Source organism: Pteronotus mesoamericanus, unplaced genomic scaffold, assembly GCF_021234165.1.
Source record: "Pteronotus mesoamericanus isolate MK-2021 breed Mesoamerican mustached bat unplaced genomic scaffold, CSHL_Meso_final scaffold_21, whole genome shotgun sequence".
Lineage (NCBI taxonomy): Eukaryota > Metazoa > Chordata > Mammalia > Chiroptera > Mormoopidae > Pteronotus > Pteronotus mesoamericanus.
Window position 1 is genome coordinate 2,783,599 of NW_026555310.1, and position 12,226 is coordinate 2,795,824.

The window sequence follows — 12,226 nt, forward strand, 5'->3', positions numbered from 1 at the left end:
AAACACCCCATTAGACCCCTCCAGTCTGCAAGGGCAGCATATTCTGCTCACTATCAGAGGTGCTTTGTTACTGCAAAGGGCTTGGAGATATCTGTTCAGCAAATTGCCTTTGGCCCCTGGCCCTGTAGCAGGAGGAGAAGATAGAGTGGAGAGACGCCCTTTTCCGGCGTCCAGGGCTCGACAGGATAAAAGGAGCCAGCCCTCTGGGTGTCCCATCGGTGTTCTCTCTCTGTTCGTGGCTGCTTTTCTCCGGCTCTGTCAGCTCTCCTTTCCCACTATGAGCCGGCAACTGAACATCAAGTCTGGTGGTGACAAGGGTGGTTTCAGTGGGTGCTCATCAGTGGTGCTGAGGAAGGCCGTGGGCAGTGTGGCTTCTTACCGTGGGGCTGGCAAAGGAGCTGGGACTGGCTTTGGCAGCCAGAGCCTCTACAGTCTCGGAGGAGATCGGTGTGTTTCCTTGAAAGTGGCTGCTGGTAGTGTTCGGGCGGGAGGTTACAGCTTCTGGCCTGGCTCTGGGTATGGAGGAGGCCGGGTCCCTGGCTTTGCTGGAAGCATATTTGGCAGAGTTTCTCTGGGGCCTGTGTGCCCATCCATGTCCCTACCTGGGGGCATCCATCAGGTCACTGTCAACAAGAACCTCCTGGCCCCCCTCAATGTGGAGTTGGACCCCAAGATCCAGCAAGTGCGTGCCCAGGAGCGGGAGCAGATCAAGGCTCTGAACAACAAATTTGCCTCCTTCATCGACAAGGTGGGTCTCACAGGAGGAGGAGAAGACAGTCCAGTGAGGCATGAGTGATGCCGGCTGCCTGGGAGTGCACAGGGTGCTGTGAATGCAAAGGCTGTTGGACCTCAAGAAGGGCTCTCTGATCATAATGCAGAGAAGAACAGACCTGTAAGCTGGGCAGCACAAAGGAATGAATGAATGCATTGCTCCCTCTGGGGAACAGAGAAAGATGGGAAATTGGGTGAAGGGTAGCCATTCAGAAACCTTGAGAAAGAAGTGACAGGTTTCTGGAGGATGGCTGGATGAACCTTTAGCTCTTTAAATATGATGAGGGGTTAAAAGAATTTGCACTATTTAGAGGGAAAGGCTCATAGTACAGAAGAAACACATACAGACACAGGGCAGAACATCTCCTGTGCTCTGGGTCAGGTGTCAGAAGAAAGCTGTGAACTCCCTTTTTTCAGTAAATAAATGATTTTGTCCAGGAGGCTGTGGAATGAGCACTTGCAAAGGGTCTAGTTTATGGAATTGCACTAGGAGAGTCAGGACTTGAGTCAAATAACTTTAGGAAAAATCGATATAACATGGGGAGTCAATGGTATATGTCCACGGGACATGACAGCATCCATTGTGGTTCCAGGTGCGATTCCTGGAGCAGCAGAACCAGGTGTTAGAGACAAAGTGGGAGCTGCTGCAGCAGCTGGACTTGAACAGCTGCAAGAAGAACCTGGAGCCCGTGTACGAGGGCTACATCAGCACCCTGCGGAAGCAGGTGGAGACGCTGTCTGGGGACAGGGTGCGGCTGGACTCAGAACTGAAGGGCATGCGGGACCTGGTGGAGGACTACAAGAAAAGGTGAGCATCGGCCACCAAATTTCATGGGTCATGTTTTCAGAGGCTCCTGAGGTAACCCAATATTTGAGCCGTTTTAGGAGGGGAGGGAGCAAGCACCAGGGTCAGGGGTTCACACCTATTCTCTGGTTGGAGGGAAAAGACCTACGTTGTTTGATGACTTCCTATCTGGTTGATAGGAAGAAGTTCCTATGCTCGCTGATCTGCTGACTGCTTTACTGGCCAATCTGGGGAATGTAATATGCACTTGAATGTTTTCCTAGGATCTAGCAAGTAGAATGTAAATGATGTAACTCAGGAACATAGTACTGCCACCATAAGCCTCTGCAGTGCTCACCTCTAGGAGATCTTGTGGGGACCCTGTATCCTGAGCACTTGCGCAGCCAGAGGGAAGATAAGGTTACTTGGCTATTGTGACTGAGGCCTCTGCTTTCTTCTTTCCTGGCCTGCAGGTATGAGGTGGAGATTAATCGGCGCACAGCAGCTGAGAACGAGTTTGTGGTGCTCAAGAAGGTAAGGGAGAGAAGAGACTAAGGATTCTGTCCTCTCCTGCACCCCCATCCTAACTAGCTCTGCTCAGGACTTCAACCCAGGCCTCCTGAGGTGGGGCTGGTGCCTGAATGGGGATAGAGCCATAGTTTTGGTCTCCAGCAAGTTGAAGAGGCAGGGCATACACCCAGGAAAGGGACAAAGACAGACAGGAGAGAATCCTGGTCTGGTAATTGGGAAACTCTGGTTCAGCTCAACGTTCCTGTGTGACTGAGGAAACTCATTCCTCCTCTCGGGACTGTTTTCTTCAGGTGTAATAGGCAAAGAGCAGTCCTCATTGTTCTTTCCCTGTTCCCAAAGATTCAATGAGTCTGAGAGAAAAGCAACATTGAGTGATTTTATTCATCAATATGCTTCCTTTTGTGGGCAAAACATAGAAAAATCAGATGGCTTTGGGGTGGGGAAAGGACAGCTGACAGAATGAAGGGTGTATGGACCAACGGCTCTGGGTGCCTCTTGGCAGGATGCAGATGCAGCCTACGCGGTCAAGGTAGAGCTCCAGGCCAAAGTGGACTCTCTGGAGAAAGATATCAAGTTCTTCAAGTGCCTGTATGATGCGGTGAGGACACTCCTCCTCCTCCTCATTCCACATTCCACTTCTTTCTAGTTGAGAACTTCACCTAGGTCTTCCAGGGAGATGGCAATAGGAGGGATTTAGGGTAAAATGTATGACGGCTGTTTTGACGGAAAGATGCAAAACCCTGTACTGGGAGACCAAATGAAGTGTAGGATCCTGGTCCCCAGAGACCATAGACACAGGTGACAATCTCATCTGAGTCGCGCAAGTGACCTTGCTCACAGGCAGGAAAAAATGACCCCATGAAGTCCTACTGAAGCACAAATTCTTGATGCTGTAAATTGTAGGAAATGCCTTCCAGTGCCTGTTGCCTATATGGGGTGTGCCTTGCTACTGTGAGCCTTCTCTCTCGGCTGCAACAGGCAGATCTCCAGCAGGCACTTCCTGCCCCCACTTTTACTCATTCTGTCAGGGGCTGCAGGCCCAGAAGACTGATGGGAACAGGAGGGAAGCTGGGAGACCCTGATTCTGTCCTCACTTCTCAACTCAGGAGATGGCCCAGATCCAGACTCACGCGAGTGAGACCTCCGTCATCTTGTCCATGGACAACAACCGGGACCTGAATTTGGACAGCATCATCACTGAGGTCCGCGCCCAATATGAAAAGATTGCCCTGAAGAGCAAGGCTGAAGCCGAGGCCTTGTACCAGAGCAAGGTGGGCACTGGGGTGGGGGGTCTCCCTCCTCCAACAATCCTTTTTTTTTTTTAGGAAAAGACATCCCTGCCAGTGAATGGGAGAGATACGTTTTTAGATGTGCTGAATGAAAAAGTGGTTATAATCAATGGTTTAATGACATTTTGCCCAAAAGGAATCCTCGACAGAGACCATTATCAAAGATGAATCATAAAACTGGTATGAATGGGCATATCCAACATAAAAGGACAGGCAAACCTCCAGTGGGGTCAAAAAACAAGATGTTCTTGTCATTAAACAAGAGTTTGGCCAGGGTTGGAGTGTGTTGCCATGGGGCAGAAGGAGAGGAACACACATAAAGGACAGTGGCTATGGGTGAGCTGGGGTGGGCCAGAGAGGAAGAAGAGGAAGCCAAGAACTCTTTTCTATCTTTTTCATTAAAAAAACCCCTCACAAATAGGATTTTTATTGTCATCATTAAAACCATGAATTTTAAATAGATTCTTGGACTGGGGGTTCATATCTATCAGCTCTTTCAATTTTAGCACCTGTCTCATTCCCCAGTAGCTTTTCCATAACTGCTACCTTTACCATGAAGCTCCTTGCATTTTTTCAACTCAAACCTTTGATTCTTCAGAATTTTGACTTTTCCAAAAAAAGACATCATGGAGCAGAAAAATAGATTGGCAAATCTTTTTTATGTCTTTTCCAATGCTTTCTGGAATCAATTTACTGACTGCTTCTTTCAAGACTTTTGTCTGCACCTCTCAAGTTATGATTTCCATCATCTGGATTTGGCGGGCCTGTTGATGCTGAGCATAAGAGGTCCTCCAAATCTGATTAGTGCATTGTTTTAGTAAAACCAACACAGCATAGACAAAGCAAATAACCATTGGTAGTCTTGACATCAAGTTAGCTTCAATCATGGTATGCGATTTTTTGACCATGGAGCACATTTTGTCACAGGTAAGATCCATGCTGTGAAAGTTAGCCAGGCAGTTTTTGCCCTGAATATCCTCAGTAATTAGCTTGAATTTTATAAATGCAACTTCACTACTTAAAAAACATGACCCTTGGGACCATCAGATGCACTTTTGTTTCTTTGAGTTCTTTTGACTAGTGTTTTTCCAATATTTCATAAATCGAACATGGCTGGTACTTTCACATCACACCAATCTTTTTAAGAAAATGGATCAAACACTTTGTTCTTGGTTTCCTTTTGCTGCCTTTCATAAGGCACTTGCTCTTGACCACCACTATGGTGCTGCTCAGAGAGCCCAAAAGCTGGGACTCCTTTTCCAATCAGTGTGGGAGGACTTCACTAAAGCCCAAGGACAGCAAGCATACAGGTTCCTTGCCTCAATGTATGGCCATGTGAGCCCCTCTTCTCTTCTCCAAAGGGAGAGGGAAAGATTTGAGCTACAAGCCCTGAGCCAAAAATCCCACCACCCAGAGGATATGTGCTGCCCTCAGCTTCCTCAGCCCTCGCCTGTTCATATGAAAAGGCTGCAAGACAATGTACATCTCATGGGGTGCAGGGACGTCATTCAACCTGTACACAGCTGTATCCCCAGGACCTGAACAGAACCTGGCCTTTAAAGGATGCCTCTACAAAGAAGTACTAAATAAATGGAAAGGGTCAGAGTTCTTCTTATATTTTGGAAATGCTTCATAAAGGCAAACTATCTCCTTCCTTTATTCAACCCAGGAAAGACTAGGAACAGTGATGAAAAAAGAGGACAGGCCCAACAAACAGGTTCTGCTCAGGGAAGCCTGTAGACTTCTTTGTCAGAACCACCACCAAACAGCAGGAAGAATGCTCAGGTCCTGGCTCTGTCACGTTCTGCTCTGGAGCCACCTCCCCTGGCTCGTTTCAGAGGTGACAGGAAGTGTTTGCTCAGGACCCTTCCCCTACCTTGAAGAGGGGTGGACAGTCCTGTCTCATCACCAACTTTCTATCTCTGGGAAACCAGATCCAGGAGCTGCAGCTGGCAGCTGGCCGGCACGGTGACGACCTTAAGAAGACCAAGAGCGAGATGTCAGAGCTGAATCGGCTTATTCAGAGGATCCAGTGTGAGACTGCCAGTGTGAGGAAGCAGGTGGGCAGCAACCCCGCAGAGAATACCAGGGTCAACTGCACCCCCTGTGATGGAGAAATTGGAGCCCAGTCTTTAGTAAAAAGCAAACCTCCCCCACCTGGGTTTGGGAGTCCCTTGGCCATCCACACTCCCTCTTCCCCACCTTGCCTCGGTACCCTGGCCATCAGAGCAGGCACCCTGCTCAGAATTGGGAGGGGCCTGGAGTTTATTTCATCTGACTCCACAGTTTAGGTAAGGAAACGGCTGGAGAGGGGAAGTGACTTGCTCAGGGTCTCCAGCTCAGGGGCCCACAACCTCCGGGCCTCGAACTAGTATTGGTCCGGGCCTGTTAGGAACTGGGCCGCACAGCAGGAGGTGAGCTTGAACGTTATGCTCTGGAATCATCTTGAAACCATCCTCCCACCCTGGAAAAATTGTCTTCCATGAAAAGAAACCAGTCTCTGGTGCCAAAAATGTTGGGGACCACTGCCCTAGCTGGTTATTAACAGAGCAAGGATTAAAATCCTGGTTTCCTCTTTCTTTCTCCCTCTTTCTCAGACTTTTTCTGTGTCTGTGCAATGAAGGGAACCCCATGTCCCCTTCAGGTGTGACCCTCTGAGTGCAGGCCCCATGCCTCCTCCTCCCCCCATTGCACACTCAGTACATGTGGGGTGTGTGTGCATCCAGTGCCCCTCAGGGTGACCAAGTGAGAATGACAGCAGGTAAGGCCCTCTGGGCCCCCTGCCATGTGCTGCAGTATCATTTCTATTTCACCCGAGAGGTCCTGTCTTACCTGGAAGCAGCAAACCTAAAACACTGTCAGTGGGGAAATGATTTTAAGGGGTGGAGAATCCTTCCTGTGTTCTCCCCAAAGAACCAGGTCAACTCTGCTGGTGACAGAACTGCCTGTTCTCCTCCCTGCATCTCACAACCTTCCATGCAGGCAATGCTGGGAACACAAGGACAGCTTCCTGACTCTGCATGTGGACTGCTCCTCCTCTGTTAGTACCTGTCATCACAGGGCTGCGACGTGTTCATCAGAGCCCAGTTTCTCAGGCCATGGGTCTAATTTCTGGCCGTTACCCTCCTGCTCTAAGGAAAGACTCCTTGACCCACTCAGGCCAGACTGGGGGACCATCTAGACAGACCATCCTCACAGGGTTCTGGAACAGTCCAGAGGCACTCACTCTTGGAGCTGAAGGCTAGGAAGGGCTCCTGCTGGGAGATGGCCTACAGTAATTATCCAGAAATCCCATCACAGTGGCAGTTGGCATGCTATCTGATCTGGAGGGGCATCCTGGCTGGGGTCTCAGCATGATTCTTCTGGACCTGACATACTTGGGAGCTACAGCCACCGATGGCCTCCAACCCCAGGCACTAGACAGCTTTTCAAACACCAAAGTCTCTGCTTTCAGTCCTGAAGTGCAACTGCTCTGACAGCTTTTCACAATAGCTTTAAATATCCATCTGCAGCAGAAAATAGAGGAGAGCCAGGTTCTGGTGTTGGTTCGGCAGATATTACCTGCTGTTACCTTGGGCCTTATCTGTAATGGGAGTGGGTTCTGCTACTCAACCTTTAAGATCTAAAAATTATTTTGTGTTTTGATGATCTCCCTGTTCTTTGCCTTTTAGTGCATCAACCTGGAGACAGCCATCGCTGATGCTGAGCAGCGGGGGGACAATGCCCTGAAGGATGCCCGGGCCAAGCTGGATGAGCTGGAGATCGCCCTGCACCAGGCCAAGGAGGAGCTGGCCCGGATGCTGCGCGAGTACCAGGAGCTCATGAGCCTGAAGCTGGCCCTGGACATGGAGATCGCCACTTACCGCAAGCTGCTGGAGAGCGAGGAGTGCCGGTAAAAGTGGGTGACGGTGGGGGAATGCCATGGTGCCCAGGGAGAAGGGGCTGTGGGTAGCTCCGTGTGGGGATAAGGAGCTTTTTGGGAGCTTCCTGCAAGAGGAGGTCAGATGTGAGCCATGAAGCACAGGTGGTTGGTGGTTCTGTGAAAAGAACCAGTGGGGCCAGACAAACCTGGGTTTAATTTCTCCTTTGCCACATACCAGCTGTTTGGTTTTGGTAAATCATTTAATGTCCCTGTGTCTCTATTTTCTCACCTATAAAATGAGAATTATAAGCTCCATCTCATGGGTTGTTATAAGAATGAATTAAAACTGTATACACATAAAAGCAGGGGCCCATCAAGGTTTAGCTGAATCTGGACATGGCCCCAAGGTTTTCTTCTTCTCTAATTTTCTGTTTTTCAGGATGTCTGGTGAGAATCCATCCTCTGTGAGCATCTGTGAGTGTCCTTGAGAGATGGGTTGGGTGGGGATTCTGGCAGGATGGGGAAGCCGGGGACCCCAGGATAAGGCGATGCCTCCTCCACTCACTGTATCCCCCCAGTTAGGAGTTTCTGGTACTGTTGTGAAGGTTCTCTGGCTTCAAAGGAAACTTAGTCCCCTTTTGTCCCATGGAAACAGTGGCTGAAGTCATGCCCACCCCATGTCCTTTCTAGCTTTCCCCTGGGGCATCATCATTGAGAGGAAGGGTTGAGATTATAGTCTTGGGAGCCAAATGGTACTAGAATCTCCAGGAGAGCAGGGAGCATGTCTGTCCAGGCTCACAATAGGGTCTTAATTCATCTTTGAGGGCTGCTGTGGGATTCAAGGGGTTGGCTTACCTGCTGACTGACTCCACTGCCCTCCTTCCTTGCTCTTGGCTCTTTCTCCTCAGCCGTTATCAGCAATGCAAGCAGCTACCACCCCGGCTCCTCCGCCAGCACCAACCTTAGTGCCAGCGGTGCAGAGGGAAGCTCCGGCAGCACCCGGAATGAGCAGACCAGGACCAAAGGGGCACGTGGGGGAGACCTCAAGGACTCTCAAGGCAAGAGCGTCCCAGTCAGTGCCCCAGCCAGGAAAGCCATCCGATAAGTCATACAACTCCACCTACTTCAGCACCTCAGACAAGAGGGGCCCTTGCCGATGCCCTGCCCGAAGATGCCTGCCACACCCCAATCCCTCACCCCAAGTCCTAAAACCCTCGGCCTTCCATACTGTGTCTTATCTTACTGTCAAGATCTGATTGGAACTGTCACCTCCCTGTTTCATCATGTCCCATGTGGACTTTGTGACTTCTTGTTTTCCCTGCTGCCTTCAACTGACAGAGGTCTTAGGGGAACAAGCTGTAATTATCTTCTTGGCCCTGGGTAGCTATGATTATCCCTACAGAGAGGAGAGGAGGGAGAGGGCGAAGGGGAGGGAGGCTGGGATGGGGAGGGGGAAAGGTCTTTGCAGAACCACTCCATTATTCAGGAGAAAATATGTGTACTCTCACATGCCAGCTGTGCCCATGTTCACAAGGCCAAGTGAAGGAGAACTGGGAGTCCTCTGCTACCTGTGCCACCCACCCACTACCTTTATTATCAGTAATAGTGACTACCACTAGTCAAGAACCTACTACGTGCCAAACTCCCTATCTGCATGGCCTTTAATTCTCTCCCACCCTGCAAGATACAGTCAGCATCCTTGGGACAGATGAAAAGCTCCATCCTCTGAGAGGCTGCAGAACTTGTTCCTGTTACCCACTGAGTGCCAGGGTCAGGAGACGAGCCAAGTCTAGCTGACCCCGGTGTCTATGTTCTTTCCAAGGTGTGACACTGCCTCTCTAACAAAGGGAATGTCAAATCCATTATTCTTTTGTTGAAGGCAGTGTAGTTACACTGCCTTTTTGTCAAGGACTGTGGGTATATGTGATTTATATTTGGTTTTTCTTTTTGGGGCTGTCTCTTGGAGTAATTTCTGACTCAATCCTTTTGTCCTGAGCTTTGTTCAGTGAGGGGAATTTGACCTGTTTTTGGCGGTACCTCCCAGCCCAGAAGTCATGGCTCCTAATGTAAATATTCCTAGGAATGGCAACACCCACTTCCCCTTTTGCTTGAGTCAAGGACATTGAATTTCTGCGGTATATTCAATAAACTGCTCTTGCGTAATGTTGGGGTGCCCTCCTGCCAGTGTGTCAGTCTTTCCAAATTGCCCCTAATGATAATGTGCTTTACCTCACACACGTGCACAGCCTTTTCGGGGGCTAGAGGCAGACCAGAGCAGCTTGCTGTGGGGGTGATCTCAGGCTGATGGGAGAGGTGGACACACCTGCAAAGCCATGCACTCATGCAAATCAGGGAAGGGCAGCCCAGTGCAGCAATGCTGAGAAGTGACTAAAATGGAGAAAGTAAGCAAGGAAGACTTCCTGGAAGAGGAAGGGAGTTTTATCAAATAATCACGAAGATGAGCACATGGTTTACTAAAGAGAGAGCTTAAATCACACCATTATGGCAGGTTTTGTGTGTTTGTTTTGGTGATGGGTGGGAGGCCTCAGGTTTTCTGAAGTCAGTAGTGGACTTCCAAGTCCCTCAGTTTTGGCTGGGAGAATTCAGCCCTTTTGTCAGCTTTCTGATTGGCTTCGTGTTACAAGCTTACGGAGATGTTCCGCCTACAGCCCTCAGCACAACAGGGGCAGGGCCTAGTGAGAGTGGGGCTTCTAGTCCCAAGATGCCACCTCCATTGACCTCTCTATGCCTTTCCTATAGTAAGGAGGTCTTCTTCTGTGTGCACCAGGACACAATAAACCTCAGGAAGGCAAGATCCCAGGTCTGGTGGGCTTTCTGCCCAAAGTCTCTCTCTGATGCCACTGGGTCATCACTGTGAGCACTGGGAATAGTGCTCTGGGAGTTATGGGGTTCTTTTGCAGCTTGGCCACCAGCCAGTCACCTGCTACTCTTAGGCCAAACCAGTGGCTCTTAACCTGGTGTCTCATGACCCCTTTGAGATTTGATGAAAATTATGGAACTTTTCCCTTGGAAAGTGTACAGAATTATGTTTGCATGTTCAGAGATTCACAGATACCTCCCCAAATCTTATCCATGGACTCCCTGGGTCATGAACCCCAGGAACAGAAACCCCTAAGGTCCCTTCCAGCACCAATGCCTTGCCTTTCCCAAAAGACCGAATTCCCAGCAACCCAGTTAGAGGAACAGGGGTGAGGGGGTGGATAGGACCTGCATCTTGAAATAGCCTTTAGGGAGATCCATGAGCCATCCATAGAATCACCTCTTCCAGGGCCACGGTGCAGGCAGTCCTCGGACAGCTGAACTGTGAGGCTCCAGTGCTGTGTCCAGCGCTGAATGCACAGCGAAGTACCCAGAGCATAAGGGAATGTGGTCTTGGGGGACAGAGTTAATGTGTCCTGTGCTGGGGTGTTGAGGATGACAGAGGGGCAACCCCCGTAGTTGCAGCTTATTTACATGAGAAATGAAGAGATTCTTTGTCATCCGGGGCTTAAAATCCTGAGAAGCACACTGGGGTGACTGTGTACTTTCTTTAGGGCTCAGTGTGGAGATTTCTCTGAAGTCCAAAAGGGGAAAGCACAGAGTCAGGGCTAGTGGTAACCAGCTTCAGTTCCACAGGTCAGGCTTCAGTATGCAGGGCAATATTTACTGCTCCTTTGGGATTCTGCTCAGGTATCCACACCTCTTGAAAGCTTTCCTGGATCCCTGGCTGGGCTGAGAGCCCACAGTCTAGGACTTTGCAGTGCCCGATGCTCACTTCCACTGTGGTATCTCCACATGCGATTGAGGTGATCTCTCTCTGTGGCCGGTTCCATCACCACCAGAGCTGGGGTCCCCAAGGACAAGGACTAGCCTTATTCTTTGTTGGGCTTAGAAATTAGTAGACACTTAAGCGAGCTTCACTTCAACAGAGACACCCAGAGAATAATGTTATTAAGATCTTTCTATCCAGCACAATTTGTGTGAAAGATTTTGTGGGATAAAACCCATATACCTAGGACCATTTTGATAAGGGTGCCAAGGTCACTCAATGGAGGAAAGAATAGTCTCTTCAACAAATAGCGCTGGGACAATTGGATACCCTTATGCAAAAGAATGAAGCTGGACACCCCCCTCAGACCATATACAAAAATTAACTAAAAAATGGATCGACAACCTAAATATATGAGCTAAAATCATACTACAGTTAGAAGAAAACATAAGGATAAGTCTTAATGACCTTGGATTGGTAAAAAAATTCTTAGATACAACCAAAAGCACAAGCAACAAAAGAGAAAATAGATAAATTGGGTATCATCAAAATTAAAAACTTCTACACCTCAAAGGACATTATTAAGAAAGTTTAAATACAACCTAAAGAATGAGAAAATATTTGAAAATCATGTCTCTGATAAGGGTCTAGTACCAAAAATACATGAAGAACTCTTACCACTCAACGACAAAAAGACAAACCCAATTTAAAAATGAATAAAGGACTTTAATGGTCTTTCTTCAGAGAAAACATACAAATGGTCAACAAGCACATGAAAAAATGTTTAACATGACCAGTCATCAAGGTAATGCAAATCCAAACCCTAATGAGGTACCATTTCACACCCACTAAAATCGCTGGAATAAAAAATAATGGAAAATAAAAAGTGTTGATGAGGATATGGAGAAACTAGAGCATTTACACATTGCTTGAGGGAATGTAAAATGGTTGAGGTACTGTGGAAAACACTTGGGCAGTTCCTTACAAAATTAAACATTGGATTATCATATGACCGAGCAATTCCACTCCTAAATATACATACCCAAAAGAATTGAAAACAAATGCTTAAACAAATACATGTACATGCATCTACATAGCAGCACTGTTCACAATAGCCAAAGGTGGAAGCGGCCTGCTGTGGTCTGAATGTTTGTGTTTCCCCGAAATTTTTATGTTGAAATTCTAACCTCCAAAAATGATGGTATGAGGAGGTGGGACCT

At 48.5% G+C, this 12,226-nt stretch overlaps 1 protein-coding gene across 1 annotated transcript; it reads left to right on the forward strand.

The window, feature by feature from the left end:
* The first annotated feature begins 277 nt into the window (after positions 1–277).
* On the forward strand, positions 278–8,342 carry LOC129084569 (keratin, type II cytoskeletal 74-like). Its single transcript, XM_054590767.1, has 9 exons — positions 278–748; positions 1,365–1,579; positions 2,029–2,089; positions 2,589–2,684; positions 3,193–3,357; positions 5,310–5,435; positions 7,047–7,267; positions 7,677–7,711; positions 8,146–8,342. The coding sequence occupies exons 1-9, from the start codon at positions 278–280 to the stop codon at positions 8,340–8,342; spliced, it is 1,587 nt and encodes a 528-aa protein (XP_054446742.1).
* Positions 8,343–12,226: the final 3,884 nt, after the last annotated feature.